At 43.9% G+C, this 19,271-nt stretch overlaps 1 protein-coding gene across 1 annotated transcript; it reads right to left on the bottom strand.

The window, feature by feature from the left end:
• Positions 1–204: 204 nt before the first annotated feature.
• LOC119295727 (protein ALP1-like) lies at positions 205–3,484 on the bottom strand. The gene is made up of 2 exons (XM_037574191.1): positions 3,034–3,484; positions 205–1,512 (listed from the first exon to the last, which is right to left on the bottom strand). Exons 1-2 carry the CDS (start codon positions 3,164–3,166, stop codon positions 476–478), a joined length of 1,170 nt encoding a protein of 389 aa, XP_037430088.1. The 5' UTR covers positions 3,167–3,484; the 3' UTR covers positions 205–475.
• Positions 3,485–19,271: the final 15,787 nt, after the last annotated feature.

A 19,271-nucleotide genomic window follows, 5' to 3' on the forward strand; every position in this document is an offset into this window, starting at 1 on the left:
TAATCAAACGAATCAAAGAGCCATACAAATTTCTGTTGCTTGTAAACTACTCCCTCCGTTCACAAATATAAGATGTTCTAACTTTTTCTGAATCAGATGTATTGACACGTTTTATTGTGTTTATTCACTCATTTCAGTCCGCATGTAATCTATATTGAAGTATCCAAACCATATTATATTTGTGAACGGAGGGAATATGTTTGATGCTGCTTCCAAACGCCTGCCGAAAGGGACAGTTGATAGTCGATCTTGTAAAGAGTACTATTCATTGAGCACCAACAAGATGATAAAAAAAAAAAATCAAATGAGCCAGATCGAATTGGCATGGACTACGGCTCTAAGATTACAACCGAGTTTCATCAGTCAAGATTGGCCAAAACTCTGCAAAACTATGCAGCCAAAGCCTAAGCTGCAAGCCTGCAACGGACGGAATCAACAGCAGCACCTACATTCAATTCTTCATCGAGCTCTTCTGTCAACTGCTGTTCAAGTGCTCGGACAGTTTGTCTCTCATCCTGACAGCCTTCTCATCTGATAACTGGCACACTTGCTGCCTGTAATTAGCGTCATGATCGTCTGATATATGAGCGTCGTCCATGGCTGCATCCTCCTCCATGTCTATCACTATGTTATGCAACAGACAGCACACATGGATTATCCGAGGCAGCTTATGCTTGTCGGGGCGCCACATCTCTCCCTGCAGGAACTTCCATGTGTCCTTGAACCTCGCCAGCGCCTTCAGCGCGACTGTTCTGGCTGCAGAGTGTCTCTTATTGAATTCCACTTTCAGTTCTGAGAGGTCATTCTCCTGGTAAGGAGTGAACAGCCACGGGAGAAGAGGGTATCCTGCATCACCAATTACGTATTCCCCAACTTCTGACCCGTCTGATACCGTCAGTTTGCTGCCATTCAACCGTGCACCGTTCTCGCACAGCCTGAAGAGACCAGAGCTGTGTAAAATACTCGACTCTTTCATGCTACCTGGCCAACCGGTTACAATGTCTGTGAACCTCATATCAGGATCAATGACAGCCTGCAATACCATGCTGTAATTCTTCTCGTGGTCTAGCCACACCTTGCAGTTTGGTTCAGCTGAAGAGAGACACATAATGATGTGAGTTGTGTCTACTACACCACAGCAGTTTGGCAAACCATGGATCTTCTCAAACTTGGATTTGATCATCGCCATCTCATCCGAGTCTGGCCAGCGTAAGTGGTGGCCTGCTCGTGCCTCCACAGCTTCAACAAATCTCCAAGTTATCAGAGAGACAGTCGAGTGGTTCACACCAACAGAGGTTCCTACGGTCACCAGCGACCCACCAGAGTTCAACCTTCTCAGAGCAACAGCTACTCGATCTTCTAAAGACAGCACTGTCCCATCAATAAAGGTGTAGCTACTAGCCCTTACCATCATATCATCTTTTACCAAGCTGCAAACATAGTTGAAAGTTTTTCTGGGCATTTTGAAGAGAGACTCAAATCTGTGTGCGTCCTCCGCAGAGGATAAGGTTCCTGAGAAGAAAATGTAAAACTGGTTACAAAACCCAGAACTTAGTATTATGATAGTGTTAAAATAGATTCCATCAATAGCATATGGATTCATAATTAAATGCTGTTCTATATATTCAATAAACTTGCACATTAAGCTTTTTGTCAGGTGGAGATCAAATCAAGATATAGCCATTACACAGCCCATACAACTAATATTATTTTTTTGGCAAGGGCTATACAACTAGTACTTGTTAAAACTAAAGTTTCACATTTAGTACCAGCGTAAAAATGAAACTCGCAAACTTGCTCCACTTCAACAAGTACTATATGTCAGCCATGTCACGTTGACGATTCTATATTGCACAAAATGCATCTTCTACCAAGTAGTAACTTGAATGAAACATCAAGTTGCTACTTGAACTTGTTTGCAGTAAACTAAAAAAAATCAGGAAAAGAATGTTTGATCTCCAAAAGATAGCCCAGAAATAAGTTTTGAGGTTTGCCGGTGTTTACTTAGGAGTCATCTCCTTCCAAAGATAGTCAGAAATAGCAAAGAGACTCCCTGTGGAGTGCCATATTTTACTTCACTTAGTTAGGAAATGAGAATTATTGTAACTTTTAAGAAAATATGTGCAACAACACAAGTGCCCAGGAAACAATTAAACAAATGCAATGTCCTATCATCTAAAATGAGTTAAAACTACTCCCTCCCGTCAGGTATGTAAGGCCCCCACGTACTTTGGATCAATTTTTGACCATGAATTTGATTAGCAAAATATAAGTTGTATGCTACAAAAAGTGAACTATTGCTTTCGTATTCGGAAAAAGATTCCAATGATATATTTTTTTTGTTACATATAATTCATAGTTTCTTAGTTAAATTTAAGGTAAAAGTTAGACCCAAAATAAAAAGTTCATTTGACACTGATACCCAAGAGCAGGAGCTTTTCCGTACAGCAAATAAATGAATTCACATGGACTCTTGTTCAAAATATGTTGTGCTGTTAAACGGGCTCTGAATTAATGGAATATGAAGCAAGATTCTCAATTAGCTTGGATGGAGAACATTGAAGCACTGACTAGAATACGTAATGAAATGAACTATCATTTGCACTAAAAGTGTACCAAATTCGTTAGACGACCCAACATCGGATGACTGCCCAGTAATCAGTAATCAGAACACAGGCCCACAACTGAAAGCTGAGTTTGCGCAACCGATGACCCATTCTAAAATCAGACCTAAAACTGAAGCATCGCCGTTGGTCTACCACGATGCGACATCGGTGCTCAACATGACACCCTGCTCAGCAACTACTGAGCCAGTGGCATTGTTCCAACCTGTTCAGTACCATCGCATTTATCAGGAGTAGCTTCTAACAAGATCGATAGGCCACGAGATTAGTCCCAAGAATTTAAGCCCGAGACATAATTAGATCTAAGTAACATGACAAAAAGAAAGAAAACAAATGCTCGCGAGGCACAGAATCTGCACAAACAAATCTCGTCGAGACGTATGGCCGCGAGCACCGAAGAGGAACGCACCTGCCATCCGCATGCAGAAGCCATCCCACCAGTCGCCGCCAGGCGCACCCTGCCCCGCCGCCGCTGCCGCCATTGCGGCCTTCTTCTCCGCGGCCGCCTTCTTGCGGCGCTTGGCCCCGCGAAGCGGCGCCATGACGAACACGGACTCTCGGACCGGATGAATCAGGAAGAGCGAGTGATCTGATGGGACCTGGTGAAATCAGGAACCAGGGGTGGGGTGGACACCGGGGGAACAGCGCAGCGGGTGTCACGACTGCGTCAGCGGCGAGGTGGCGGTGGCGGGGCCCGCGCAGTCGCTCGGCATGCAGAGGGTGCAGGGCATGGAGAGTTGCTGGGGACGACGAGCGTGTACGGTATGGCTTCGTGAGGGAAGCAAGGGCCAACGCAAGGAAGGAGACGCCGGGGGAGGAAGAGGAGAGGGAGATGGCTAGATGGGAGAGACAGGCTTTGAGTATTTGTGCATCCGTATAGGTGTGTCTTTTTTCTTTCTTTTTTTGCGGTGTCTTTGATGTCACCGGAAAAAGAAAACAAGGTGCGTATGACTGCGTACGATGCATGATGAATGTTTAATTTAACCGTGTTTCCATGATCATAGTCAGGAGGAGCGGACGAAAAGCTAGTTAGTTTTATGATACACGGGTTTGTGATTATGAATCAACGAGTGTAACTAAAGAGTAGTTTTATGGACGTGTTGTGAGTTTTCGTGAAGAACAAGAGAGGGGAAAGAAGATTTGTGTGCAATTAAGCTTGACATGCATGAGACGTACGACTACGTTAGGTTTTCTCGGCGAACATGATGATTAAGATGGGGTTTGATATGGCATGGGTAAAATTGATGATGGCTTCTATCGATCGGTTAAATACACGATAAGGATCAATGATCATGAAAGTGAAGGGTATTTTTTTTTCTTCGGAGGGCTTCGACAAGGGAATCCCTTCTCCCCTTATTTATATTTATTGTATGCAGAGGAAGCTGGTGACATGGATGATGTCAGAGCATGTAGAAAATGTAACGTCATTTTCACCCATTGTTTTGCTGATGATTCTCTAATTCTCATGAAAACATATTTGAGTAAAGCCACTTCACCACAAGAAGCTCTCGATAGGTATTGTACAAATTTGGGACAATTGGTGACTGTGAAGAAATCAAACTTTTTTCTAGCACTAATACCAATGTGGGTTTGAAAGCGGGGATTTGTAGAAATCTTAATATTAACACTAAGGTACTCTCTGATAAATATCTTGGTTTATCGACGTTAGTTGAGGCTAACCTGAGTGATTGCTTTAGGAACTTCATAGAGATAATTTGTATGAGATTGCGAGGGTGGAAAGAGAAATGTTGTCAATTGGAGGAAATGAAATTTCAATTAAAGGTGTTGCACAATCAATTTCAGTTTTTGGCATGTCGGTTTTCAAGTTACCTAAAAGTGTTTGTAACGAAAATGACGGATGCAATCTCTAAGTTTTGGTGAGTAGGTTGTGATCAAGGAAAGAAAATGCATTGGACTGCCTGGTGGAAGCTTGCCTACCCAAGAGTGAAGGTGGTATGGGTTTTCACGTTTTCTATTCTTCAATTTTAGTTATGCATGCAAAGCAAGTTTGGCGTCTGCTAGATTCACTAGACTCATTGTTTGCTTGTATTTTTTGTGCCAAGTACTATACAGATGGTAGCCTTCTTAATATTGGACCAAATATGATTTCTTATTTCATGAGGCTAAATATTGTTGCTAGAACCCAAGCATTCGAGAGGGGGAGGGGCATTTTTCAAGTTGGTAATGGAGAAAATATAAATATATGGGAAGATGCATTGATTCCTTCAAGCTCCACTCTTAAAGTGATTACTAGCAGCGATTTGATTGACCCAACTATGGAACATGGGATCTTGATATAGTCAACCCAATCTTTCTACTAATTGGTGCATGATGTATACCACATATTCTACTCAATGTAAATGCCTTTCAAGATTTCATGGCATGGCACTATACCAAAACTAGAATTTCACGGCCTATGCAACATACCATAGAGAAAAGGGAACATCAGTTCAGTGGAGGTAACCCTAGGGAGAATGGATAAGGAACATCTCACACCAATCCAGCGTGGAGCCTTTTTTGAAACTGAACATACGAAGCAAAATAAAGATATTTGGGTGAAGGGAATTTCGTGGTCTTCTTCCACTGAAATCAATCTTATGCAATCTCCACGTTGGATTGGATGGACAATGTCCAATTTGTCATCTAGCGATAGAGGACACAATGTATCTTTGCTTTTAGTGCATACCGACGGTAGAAATGTGGAATGCCATTCGCTTACATGCGGTTACTATGGTGGAAAGGTCAATACACAAATCACCAAAGTAGCAACTCCCGTGTTTTCAACATCTAGGAGTCCGGGAGTGTCGGAGATGATTTCAATAGATCCCTTGGTAGGTTATCCCGGCGTGGTGATTAGGTCCGGGAGGGATAATGAGGCGAGTTTACCCAGGTTCGGGCCCTCTGATAGAGGTAAAACCCTACTCATGTTATGTGTATACTAGAGCATCCATTGCGCGCGTTGTTGCACACGTATATTTGTAACAATGAAAGGTATTTCATGACGCAAACATGTGGAGGCACTAAAACAATAGTAATATGGCATGTGATACGTATCTATAACTTTTTATTGTTCCATGCTATTATATTATCCATCTTGAATGTTTTATATGCATTAATATGCTATTTTATATCATTTTTGGGACTAAGCTATTAACCTAGTGCCCAGTGTCAGTTGTTGTTTTTTACCTTGTTTTTGTATTTTACAGAAAATCAATACCAAACGGAACGAAACTTTTTGAGGATTTTTCCTGGACCAGAAGACAACCACGAAGCTTCCGGAGGAGGCCGGGAGAGCCATGAGTGGGCCACAAGCTCACAGGGTGCCCCCCAAGGGGGGCGCCTTGCATGCTTGTGGGCCCCTCGTAGCCCCCCCTTGTTGGGGAACGTTGCATGGAAAACAAAAAAAATTCTATGCACACGCAATGATATATCCATGGAGATGCATAGCAACGAAGGGGAGAGTGAAGGAAATATGCCCTAGAGGCAATAATAAAGTTATTATTTATTTCCTCATATCATGATAAATGTTTATTATTCATGCTAGAATTGTATTAACCGGAAACATAATACATGTGTGAATACATAGACAAACTTAATGTCACTAGTATGCCTCTACTTGACTAGCTCATTAATCAATGATGGTTATGTTTCCTAACCATAGACATGTGTTGTCATTTGATTAACGGGATCACATCATTAGGAGAATGATGTGATTGACTTGACCCATTCCGTTGGCCTAGCACTTGATCGTTTAGTATGTTGCTATTGCTTTATTCATGACTTATACAAAGTTCCTACAACTATGAGATTATGCAACTCCCGTTTACCGGAGGAACACTTTGTGTGCTACCAAACATCACAACGTAACTGGGTGATTATAAAGGAGCTCTACAGGTGTCTCCAAAGGTACATGTTGAGTTGGCGTATTTCGAGATTAGGATTTGTCACTCCGATTGTCGGAGAGGTATCTCTGGGCCCTCTCGGTAATGCACATCACTATAAGCCTTGCAAGCAATGTAGCTAATGAGTTAGTTACGGAATGATGCATTACGTAACAAGTAAAGAGACTTGCCGGTAACGAGATTGAACTAGGTATTGGATACCGACGATCAAATCTCGGGCAACTAACATACCGATGACAAAGGTAACAACATATGTTGTTATGCGGTTTGACCGATAAAGATCTTTGTAGAATATGTAGAAGCCAATATGAGCATCCAGGTTCCGCTATTGGTTATTGACCGGAAATAGTTCTAGGTCAAGTCTACATAGTTCTCGAACCCGTAGGGTCCGCGCGCTTAACGTTACGATGACAGTTTTATTATGAGTTTATAAGTTTTGATGTACCGAAGGTTGTTCGGAGTCCCTGATGTGATCACGGACATGACGAGGAGTCTCGAAATGGTCGAGACATAAAGATTGATATATTGGAAGCCTATATTTGGATATCAGAAACGTTCCGGGTGAAATTGGGATTTTACCGGAGTACCGGGGGGTTACCGGAACCCCCCCGGGGGTTAATGGGCCTACATGGGCCATGAGGGAGAAGAGGAGGGCAGGCCGCGCGCCCCCTCCCCCCTAGTCCGAATAGGATAAGGAAGGGGGCGGCGCCCCCCTTTCCTCTTTCCCCTCCCCCCTTTCCTTCTCCACCAAGGCAAGAGGGGGGAGTCCTACTCCCGGTGGGAGTAGGACTCCTCCAGGCGCACCCCTAGGGGGCCGGCCGCACCTCCCCCTCCCTCCTTTATATACGGGGGCAGGGGGCACCTCTAGACACACAAGTTGATCATCGTGATCGTTCCTTAGCCGTGTGCGGTGCCCCCCTCCACCATATTCCACCTCGGTCATATCGTTGCGGTGCTTAGGCGAAGCCCTGCGTTGGTAGAACATCATCATCGTCACCACGCCGTCGTGCTGACGGAACTCATCCCCGACACCCTGCTGGATCGGAGTCCGGGGATCGTCATCGAGCTGAACGTGTGCTGAACTCAAAGGTGTCGTACGTTCGGTGCTTGGATCGGTCGGATCGTGAAGACGTACGACTACATCAACCGCGTTGTCATAACGCTTCCGCTTACGGTCTACGAGGGTACGTGGACAACACTCTCCCCTCTCGTTGCTATGCATCACCATGATCTTGCATGTGCGTAGGAATTTTTTTGAAATTACTATGTTCCCTAACAGTGGCATCCGAGCCTAGGTTTTATGCGTTGATGTTATATGCACGAGTAGAACACAAGTGAGTTGTGGGCGATACAAGTCATACTACTTACCAACATGTCATACTTTGGTTCAGCGGTATTGTTGGATGAAGCATCCCGGACCGACATTACGCGTACGCTTACGCGAGACTGGTTTTACCGTCGTGCTTTGCACACAGGTGACTAGCGGGTGTCTTTTTCTCCAACTTTAGTTGAACAGAGTGTGGCTACACCCGGTCCTTGCGAAGGTTAAAACAGCCCTAACTTGACGAACTATCATTGTGGTTTTGATGTGTAGGTAAGAACGGTTCTTGCTCAGCCCGTAGCAGCCACGTAAAATTTGCAACAACAAAGTAGAGGACGTCTAACTTGTTTTTGCAAGGCATGTTGTGATGTGATATGGTCAAGACGTGATTCTATATTTTATTGTATGAGATGATCATGTTTTGTAACCGAAGTTATCGGCAACTGGCAGCAGCCATATGGTTGTCGCTTTATTGTATGAAATGCAAACACCCTGTAATTGCTTTACTTTATCACTAAGCGGTAGCGATAGTCGTAGAAGCAATAGATAGCGTAACGACAACGATGCTATGATGAAGATCAAGGTGTCGCGCCAGTGACGATGGTGATCACGACGGTGCTTCGGAGATGGAGATCACAAGCACAAGATGATGATGGCCATATCATATCACTTATATTGATTGCATGTGATGTTTATCCTTTATGCATCTTATCTTTCTTTGATTGACGGTAGCATTTTAAGATGATCTCTCACTAAATTATCAAGAAGTGTTCTCCCTGAGTATGCACCCTTGCGAAAGTTCTTCGTTCTGAGACACCACGTGATGATCGGGTGTGATAGGCTCTACGTTCAAATACAACGGGTGCAAAACAGTTGCACACGCGGAATACTCAGGTTAAACTTGACGAGCCTAGCATATACAGATATGGCCTCGAAACACGGAGACCGAAAGGTCAAACGTGAATCATATAGTAGATATGATCAACATAGAGATGTTCACCATTGAAACTACTCCATCTCACGTGATGACCGAACATGGTTTAGTTGATTTGGATCACGTGATCACTTAGATGACTAGAGAGATGTCTGTCTAAGTGGGAGTTCTTAAGTAATATGATTAATTGAACTTAAATTTATCATGAACTTAGTACCTGATAGTATTTTGCTTGTCTATGTTTGATGTAGATAGATGGCTCGTGCTGTTGTTCCATTGAATTTTAATGCGTTCCTTGAGAAAGCTAAGTTGAAATATGATGGTAGCAATTACACGGACTGGGTCCGTAACCTGAGGATTATCCTCATTGCTGCATAGAAGAATTACGTCCTGGAAGCACCACTGGGTGCCAGGCCTGCTGTTGATGCAACTGACGACGTTAAGAACGTCTGGCAGAGCAAAGATGATGACTACTCGATAGTTCAGTGTGCCATGCTTTACGGCTTGGAACCGGGGCTTCAACGATGTTTTGAACGTCATGGAACATATGAGATGTTCCAGGAGTTGAAGTTAATTTTTCAAGCAAATGCCCGGATTGAGAGATATGAAGTCTCCAGTAAGTTCTATAGCTGTAAGATGGAGGAGAATAGTTCTGTCAGTGAACACATACTCAAAATGTCTGGGGCATAATAATCACTTGATTCAACTGGGAGTTAATCTTCCTGATGATAGTGTCATTGACAGAATTCTTCAATCACTGCCACCAAGCTACAAGAGCTTTGTGATGAACTATAATATGCAAGGGATGGACAAGACTATTCCCGAGCTCTTCGCAATGCTAAAGGCTGCGGAGGTAGAAATCAAGAAGGAGCATCAAGTGTTGATGGTCAATAAGACCACCAGTTTCAAGAAAATGGGCAAAGGGAAGAAGAAGGGGAACTTCAAGAAGAACAGCAAACAAGTTGCTGCTCAAGAGAAGAAACCCAAGTCTGGACCTAAGCCTGAGACTGAGTGCTTCTACTGCAAGCAGACTGGACACTGGAAGCGGAACTGCCCCAAGTATTTGGCGGATAAGAAGGATGGCAAAGTGAACAAAGGTATATGTGATATACATGTTATTGATGTGTACCTTACTAATGCTCGCAGTAGCACCTGGGTATTTGATACTGGTTCTGTTGCTAATATTTGCAACTCGAAACAGGGACTACGGATTAAGAGAAGATTGGCTAAGGACGAGGTGACGATGCGCGTGGGAAATGATTCCAAAATTGATGTGATCGCGGTCGGCTCGCTACCTCTACATCTACCATCGGGATTAGTTTTAGACCTAAATAATTGTTATTTGGTGCCAGCGTTGAGCATGAACATTATATCTGGATCTTGTTTGATGCGAGACGGTTATTCGTTTAAATCAGAGAATAATGGTTGTTCTATTTATATGAGTAATATCTTTTATGGTCATGCACCCCTGAAGAGTGGTCTATTTTTATTAAATCTCGATAGTAGTGATACACATATTCATAATGTTGAAGCCAAAATATGAAGAGTTGATAATGATAGTGCAACTTATTTGTGGCACTACCGTTTAGGTCATATCAGTGTAAAGCGCATGAAGAAACTCCATACTGATGGACTTTTGGAATCACTTGATTATGAATCACTTGGTACTTGCGAACCGTGCCTCATGGGCAAGATGACTAAAACGCCGTTCTCCGGAACTATGGAGCGAGCAACTGATTTGTTGGAAATCATACATACTGATATATGTGGTCCAATGAATATTGAGGCTCGCGACGGGTATCGTTATTTTCTCACCTTCACAGATGATTTGAGCAGATATGGGTATATCTACTTGATGAAACACAAGTCTGAAACATTTGAAAAGTTCAAAGAATTTCATAGTGAAGTGGAAAATCATCGTAACAAGAAAATAAAATTTCTACGATCTGATCGTGGAGGAGAATATTTGAGTTACAAGTTTGGCTTACATTAGAAACAATGTGGAATAGTTTCACAACTCACGCCACCCGGAACGCCACAACGAAATGGTGTGTCCGAACGTCGTAATCGTACTTTACTGGATATGGTGCGATCTATGATGTCTCTTACCGATTTACCACTATCGTTTTGGGGTTATGCTTTAGAGACGGTCGCATTCACGTTAAATAGGGCACCATCAAAATCCGTTAAGACGACACCTTATGAACTGTGGTTTGGCAAGAAACCAAAGTTGTCGTTTCTTAAAGTTTGGGTCTGCGATGCTTATGTGAAGAAACTTCAACCAGATAAGCTCGAACCCAAATCGGAGAAATGTGTCTTCATAGGATACCCAAAAGAGACTATTGGGTACACCTTCTATCACAGATCTGAGGGCAAGATTTTTGTTGCTAAATTCGGATCCTTTCTAGAGAAGGAGTTTCTCTCGAAAGAAGTGAGTGGGAGGAAAGTAGAACTTGATGAGGTAACTATACCTGCTCCCTTGTTGGAAAGTAGTTCATCACAAGAACCGGTTCCTGTGACGACTACACCAATTAGTGAGGAAGCTAATGATATTGATCATGAAACTTCAGATCAAGTTTCTACTGAACCTCGTAGGTCTACCAGAGTTAGATCTGCACCAGAGTGGTACGGCAATCCTATTCTGGAAGTCATGTTACTTGACCATGACGAACCTACGAACTATGAGGAAGCGATGATGAGCCCAAATTCTGCAAAATGGTTAGAAGCCATGAAATCTGAGATGGGATCCATGTATGAGAACAAAGTATGGACTTTGGTTGACTTGCCCGATGATCGGCAAGCCATTGAGAATAAATGGATTTTAAAGAAGAAGACTGACGCTGATGGTAATGTGACTGTCTACAAAGCTCGACTTGTTGCGAAAGGTTTTCGACAAGTACAAGGGGTTGACTACGATGATACTTTCTCACCCGTAGCGATGCTTAAGTCTGTCCGAATCATGTTAGCAATTGCCGCATTTTATGATTATGAAATTTGGCAAATGGATGTCAAAACTGCATTCCTGAATGGATTTCTGGAAGAAGAGTTGTATCTGATGCAACCAGAAGGTTTTGTCGATCCAAAAGGTGCTAACAAAGTGTGCAAGCTCCAGCGATCCATTTATGGACTGGTGCAAGCATCTCGGAGTTGGAATAAACTCTTTGATAGTGTGATCAAAGCATATGGTTTTATACAGACTTTTGGAGAAGCCTGTATTTACAAGAAAGTGAGTGGGAGCTCTGTAGCATTTCTGATATTATATGTAGATGACATATTGTTAATTGGAAATGATATAGAATTTCTGGATAGAATAAAGGGATACTTGAATAAAAGTTTTTCGATGAATGACCTTGGTGAAGCTGCTTACATATTGGGAATCAAGATCTATAGAGATAGATCAAGACGCTTAATTGGACTTTCACAAAGCACATACCTTGATAAAGTTTTGAAAAAGTTCAAAATGGATCAGGCAAATAAAGGGTTCTTGCCTGTATTACAAGGTGTGAAGTTGACTTAGACTCAATGCCCGACCACCGCAGAAGATAGAGAGAAAATGAAAGATGTTCCCTATGCTTCGGCAATAGGATCTATCATGTATGCAATGCTGTGTACCAGACCTGACGTATGCTTAGCAATAAGCTTGGCAGGTAGGTACCAAAGTAATCCAGGAGTGGATCACTAGACATCGGTCAAGAACATCCTGAAATACCTGAAAAGGACTAAGGATATGTTTCTCATTTATGGAGGTGACAAAGAGCTAGTCGTAAATGGTTACGTCGATGCAAGCTTTGACACTGATCCGGACGATTCTAAATCGCAAATCGGATACGTGTTTTTATTAAACGATGGAGCTATAAGTTGGTGCAGTTCTAAACAAAGTGTCGTGGCGGGATCTACATGCGAAGCAGAGAACATAGCTGCTTCGGAAGCAGCAAATGAAGGAGTCTGGATGAAGGATTTCATTTCTGATCTAGGTGTCATACCTAATGCATCGGGACCAATGAAGATCTTCTGACAATACTGGTGCAATTGCCTTGGCAAAGGAATCCAGATTTCACAAGAGGACCAAGCATATAAAGAGACGCTTCAATTCCATCCGGGACCAAGTCCAGGTGGGAGACATAGAGATTTGCAAGATACATACGGATCTGAATGTTGCAGACCCGTTGACTAAGCCTCTTCCACGAGCAAAACATGATCAGCACCAAGACTCCATGAGTGTTAGAATCATTACTGTGTAATCTAGATTATTGACTCTAATGCAAGTGGGAGACTGAAGGAAATATGCCCTAGAGGCAATAATAAAGTTATTATTTATTTCCTCATATCATGATAAATGTTTATTATTCATGCTAGAATTGTATTAACCGGAAACATAATACATGTGTGAATACATAGACAAACTTAATGTCACTAGTATGCCTCTACTTGACTAGCTCATTAATCAATGATGGTTATGTTTCCTAACCATAGACATGTGTTGTCATTTGATTAACGGGATCACATCATTAGGAGAATGATGTGATTGACTTGACCCATTCTGTTAACCTAGCACTTGATCGTTTAGTATGTTGCTATTGCTTTCTTCATGACTTATACAAAGTTCCTACAACTATGAGATTATGCAACTCCCGTTTACCGGAGGAACACTTTGTGTGCTACCAAACTTCACAACATAACTGGGTGATTATAAAGGAGCTCTACAGGTGTCTCCAAAGGTACATGTTGAGTTGGCGTATTTCGAGATTAGGATTTGTCACTCCGATTGTCGGAGAGGTATCTCTAGGCCCTCTCGGTAATGCACATCACTATAAGCCTTGCAAGCAATGTAGCTAATGAGTTAGTTACGGAATGATGCATTACATAAAGAGTAAAGAGACTTGCCGGTAACGAGATTGAACTAGGTATTGGATACCGACGATCAAATCTCGAGCAAGTAACATACCGTTGACAAAGGGAACAACGTATGTTGTTATGCGGTTTGACCGATAAAGATCTTCGTAGAATATGTAGGAGCCAATATGAGCATCCAGGTTCCGCTATTGGTTATTGACCGGAAATAGTTCTAGGTCATGTCTACATAGTTCTCGAACCCGTAGGGTCCGCATGCTTAACGTTACGATGACAATTTTATTATGAGTTTATAAGTTTTGATGTACCGAAGGTTGTTCGGGGTCCCGGATGTGATCAAGGACATGACGAGGAGTCTCGAAATGGTCGAGACATAAAGATTGATATATTGGAAGCCTATATTTGGATATCGGAAACGTTCCGGGTGAAATCGGGATTTTACCAGAGTACCGAGGGGTTACCGGAACCCCCCCTCGGGGGTTAATGGGCCTACATGGGCCATGAGGGAGAAGAGGAGGGCCGGCCAGGGCAGGCCGCGCCCCCCTCCCCCCAAATCCGAATAGGACAAGGAAGGGGGGGCGGCGCCCCCTTTCCTCTTTCCCCTCCCCCCTTTCCTTCTCCACCAAGGCAAGAGGGGGGAGTCCTACTCCCGGTGGGAGTAGGACTCCTCCAGGCGCACTCCTAGGGGGCCGGCCGCACCTCCCCCATCCCTCCTTTATATACGGGGGCAGGGGGCACCTCTAGACACACAAGTTGATCATCCTGATCCTTCCTTAGCCGTGTGCGGTGCCCCACTCCACCATATTCCATCTCGGTCATATCGTTGCGGTGCTTAGGCGAAGCCCTGCGTCGGTAGAACATCATCATCGTCAGCACGCCGTCGTGCTGAGGGAACTCATCCCTGACACCCTGCTGGATCAGAGTCCGGGGATCGTCATCGAGCTGAACGTGTGCTGAACTCGGAGGTGCCTTCGGTGCTTGGATCAGTCGGATCATGAAGACGTACGACTACATCAACCGGGTTGTCATAACGCTTCCGCTTACGGTCTACGAGGGTACGTGGACAACACTCTCTCCTCTCGTTGCTATGCATCACCATGATCTTGCGTGTGCGTAGGAATTTTTTTGAAATTACTACGTTCCCTAACAGTGGCATCCGAGCCTAGGTTTTATGCGCTGATGTTATATGCACGAGTAGAACACAAGTGAGTTGTGGGCGATACAAGTCATACTGCTTACCAGCATGTCATACTTTGGTTCAGCGGTATTGTTGGATGAAGTGGCCCGGACCGACATTACGCGTACGCTTACGCGAGACTGGTTTTACCGCCGTGCTTTGCACACAGGTGACTAGCGGGTGTCTTTTTCTCCAACTTTAGTTGAACAGAGTGTGGCTACGCCCGGTCCTTGTGAAGGTTAAAACAGCACTAACTTGACGAACTATCGTTGTGGTTTTGATGTGTAGGTAAGAACGGTTCTTGCTCAGCCCGTAGCAGCCACGTAAAATTTGCAACAACAAAGTAGAGGACGTCTAACTTGTTTTTGCAGGGCATGTTGTGATGTGATATGGTCATGACATGATGCTATATTTTATTGTATGAGATGATCATGTTTTGTAACCGAAGTTATCGGCAACTGGCAGGAGCCATATGGTTGTCGCTTTATTGTATGAAATGCAAACGCCCTGTAATTGCTTTACTTTATCACTAAGCGGTAGCGATAGTCATAGAAGCAATAGATAGCGTAACGACAACGATGCTACGATGAAGATCAAGGTGTCGCGCCAGTGACGATGGTGATCACGACGGTGCTTCGGAGATGGAGATCACAAGCGCAAGATGATGATGGCCATATCATATCACTTATATTGATTGCATGTGATGTTTATCCTTTATGCATCTTATCTTGCTTTGATTGACGGTAGCATTTTAAGATGATCTCTCACTAAATTATCAAGAAGTGTTCTTGCTGAGTATGCACCCTTGCGAAAGTTCTTCGTGCCGAGACACCACGTGATGATCGGGTGTGATAGGCTCTACGTTCAAATACAACGGGTGCAAAACAGTTGCACACGCGGAATACTCAGGTTAAACTTGACGAGCCTAGCATATACAGATATGGCCTCGGAACACGGAGACCGAAAGGTCAAACGTGAATCATATAGTAGATATGATCAACATAGAGATGTTCACCATTGAAACTACTCCATCTCACGTGATGATCGGACATGGTTTAGTTGATTTAGATCACGTGATCACTTAGATGACTAGAGAGATGTCTGTCTAAGTGGGAGTTCTTAAGTAATATGATTAATTGAACTTAAATTTATCATGAACTTAGTACCTGATAGTATTTTGCTTGTCTATGTTTGATGTAGATAGATGGCTCGTGCTATTGTTCCATTGAATTTTAATGCGTTCCTTGAGAAAGCTAAGTTGAAATATGATGGTAGCAATTACACGGACTGGGTCCGTAACCTGAGGATTATCCTCATTGCTGCACAGAAGAATTACGTCCTGGAAGCACCACTGGGTGCCAGGCCTGCTGCTGATGCAACTGACGATGTTAAGAACGTCTGGCAGAGCAAAGCTGATGACTACTCGATAGTTCAGTGTGCCATGCTTTACGGCTTGGAACTGGGGCTTCAACGACGTTTTGAACGTCATGGATTTTTTTTGAAATTACTAGAGTGTGTCTATGTACCCTCGTAAACCGTAAGCGGAAGCGTTTATTCAATGCGGTTGATGTAGTCGTACACCTTCACGATCCGCCCGATCAAGTACCGAACGCACGGCACCTCCGCATTCTGCACACGTTCAGCTCGATGTCGTCCTTGCCATCTTGATCCACCAAGAGGGCGAGGTAGTAGATGAGTTCTGTCAGCATAATGGCATGGTGACGGTGGTGGTGAAGCAATCCTACAGGGCTTCATCTAAGAACTGCGACGATCTAGAATGGAGGAGTAAACTAGAGGCGGAAGGGTGCCGACACACAGCATGGAATAAGCTGTGTCTTCTGTGGAACCCCTCCCCACATATATATAGTTGTGGGAGGCAGCCCCTAGGGCGCCCCAATAGGTGTGACGGCAGCCCTAGGGCTCCTCCCTTTGGTGCGCCCCCTGCGAAATAATGGCACAAGGGGAAGGAAAGAGGGGAGGTCCCCCTTCTTTCCTTCCTCCCTTCTCCGGGATATGGTAAGAGGGGGGTGGCGCCCCCCTTTACTATGTATTAGGTGCGGCTTCCTCAAGGGGGCGCACCAGCCCATGTGGGCTGGTGTGTTCCCCTCTACATGGCCCAACAAGGCCCTATACACTCCCGGTGCCTCCGGAACCACTTTCGGTATTCCGATAACTTTCAGGTGCATTCCAAAACCATTCCGGAGACCAAATAGCATCGTCCTATATATGAATCTTACCTTCGGACCATTCCAGAGCTCCTCTTCATGTCCATGATCTCATCCGGGACTCCGAATAACATTCAGTCACCAAACCATAGAACTCATATAATACCAAATCAACATCGAATGTTAAGCGTGCGGACCCTACGGGTTCGAAAACTATGTAGACATGACCGAGACACCTCTCCGGTCAATAACCAATAGCGGAACCTGGATGCCCATATTGGCTCCTATATATTCTACGAAGATCTTTATCGGTCGAACCGTTATGACAACATACGTAATTCCCTTTGTCCATCGGTATGTTACTTGTCCGAGATTCGATCATTGGTATCTTCATACCTAGTTCAGTCTCATTACTGGCAAGTCTCTTTACTCGTTCCATAATACATCACCTCATGACTAACTCCTTAGTCATTTGCTTGCAAGCTTATGATGTGTATTACCAAGAGGGCCCAGAGATACCTCTGTGAAACTCGGAGTGACAAATCCTAATCTTGATCTATGCCAACTCAACAAACAACTTCGAGAAGGAAATATGCCCTAGAGGCAATATAAAGTTGTTATTTTATATTTCCTTATATCATGGTAAATGTTTATTATTCATGCTATAATTGTATTAACTAGAAACTTGATACATGTGTGGATACATAGACAAAACACTGTGTCCCTACTAAGCCTCTACTAGACTGGCTTGTTAATTAAAGATGGTTAAGTTTCCTAACCATAGACATGTGTTGTCATTTGATGAACGGGATCACATCATTAGGAGAATGATGTGATGGACAAGACCCATTCATTAGCTTAACATTATGATCGTTCAGTTTTATTGCTATTGCTTTCTTCATGTCAAATACATATTCCTTCGACTATGAGATTATGCAACTCCCGGATACTGGAAGAAGCCTTGTGTGCTATCAAACATCACAACGTAACTGGGTGATTATAAAGATTCTCTACAGGTATCTCCGAAGGTGTTTGTTGGGTTGGCATATATCGAGATTAGGATTTGTCACTCCAAGTATTCGAGAGGTATCTCTGGGCCCTCTCGGCAATACACACCATAATAAGCCTTGCAAGCAAAGTGACTAATTAGTTAGTTGCAGGATGATGTATTACGGAATGGGTAAAGAGACTTGCCGGTAACGAGATTGAACTAGGTATGAAGATACCGACGATCGAATCTTGGGCAAGTAACATACCGATGGACAAAGGGAATAATGTTTGTTGTCATAGCGGTTCGACCGATAAAGATCTTCGTAGAATATGTAGGAGCCAATCTGAGCTTCTAGGTTCCGCTATTGGTTATTGACCGAAGAGGTGTCTCGGTCATGTCTACATAGTTATCGAACACGTAAGGTCCGCACGGTTAACGTTCGATGACGATTTTGTATTATATGAGTTATGTGATTTGGTGACCGAATGTTGTTAGGAGTCCCGGATGAGATCACAGACATGAAGAGGAGTCTCGAAATGGTTGAGAGGTAAATATTGATACATAGGACGATAGTATTCGGACACCAGAAGTGTTCCGGAGGGTACCGGGTACATATCGGGTCACCGGAAGGGGTTCCGGCACCCCCTGCAAAAGATATGGGCCTTATGGGCCAAGAGGGGAAACGCACCAGCCACAAGGGGCTGGTGCACCCCCATATGGGCCGGCCTAAGTGGAGAAAGGAAAAGGGGAGGAGGAAAGGAAATAGAGGGAATAGGATTCCCCATTCCTTCCCCCTCTCCCCTCTTTCCTTCCCCCACTCCGAAAATAAGAAAAGGGGGGGCTGAATTGGAGGAGGCCCCCAAGTAGGATTCCTCCTACTTGGGGCGCCCCAAGGATGCTCCCCTTCCCCTCCCACCTATATATACATGGGGAGGGGGTGCCTAGAACACACAACAACATCTGTTAGCCGTGTGCGGCTCCCCCCTCCACAGATTACACCCTCGGTCATATTCTTGCGGTGCTTAGGCGAAGCCCTGCATGGATCACTTCACCATCACCGTCACCACGCCGTCGTGCTAACGAAACTCATCTACTTCCTCGACACTTTGCTAGATCAAGAGTTCGAGGTACGTCATCGAGCTGAACGTGTGCAGAACTCGGAGGTGCCGTACGTTCGATACTTGATCGGTCGGAATGAGAATAAGTTCGACTACATAAACCACATTGTCAAACGCTTCCACTTTCGGTCTACGAGGGTTCCTAGACACACTCTCCCTCTCTCGTTGCTATCATCTCCTAGATAGAT

The sequence above is a fragment of the Triticum dicoccoides genome, chromosome 4B (assembly GCF_002162155.2).
Source record: "Triticum dicoccoides isolate Atlit2015 ecotype Zavitan chromosome 4B, WEW_v2.0, whole genome shotgun sequence".
Classification (NCBI taxonomy): Eukaryota; Viridiplantae; Streptophyta; class Magnoliopsida; order Poales; family Poaceae; genus Triticum; species Triticum dicoccoides.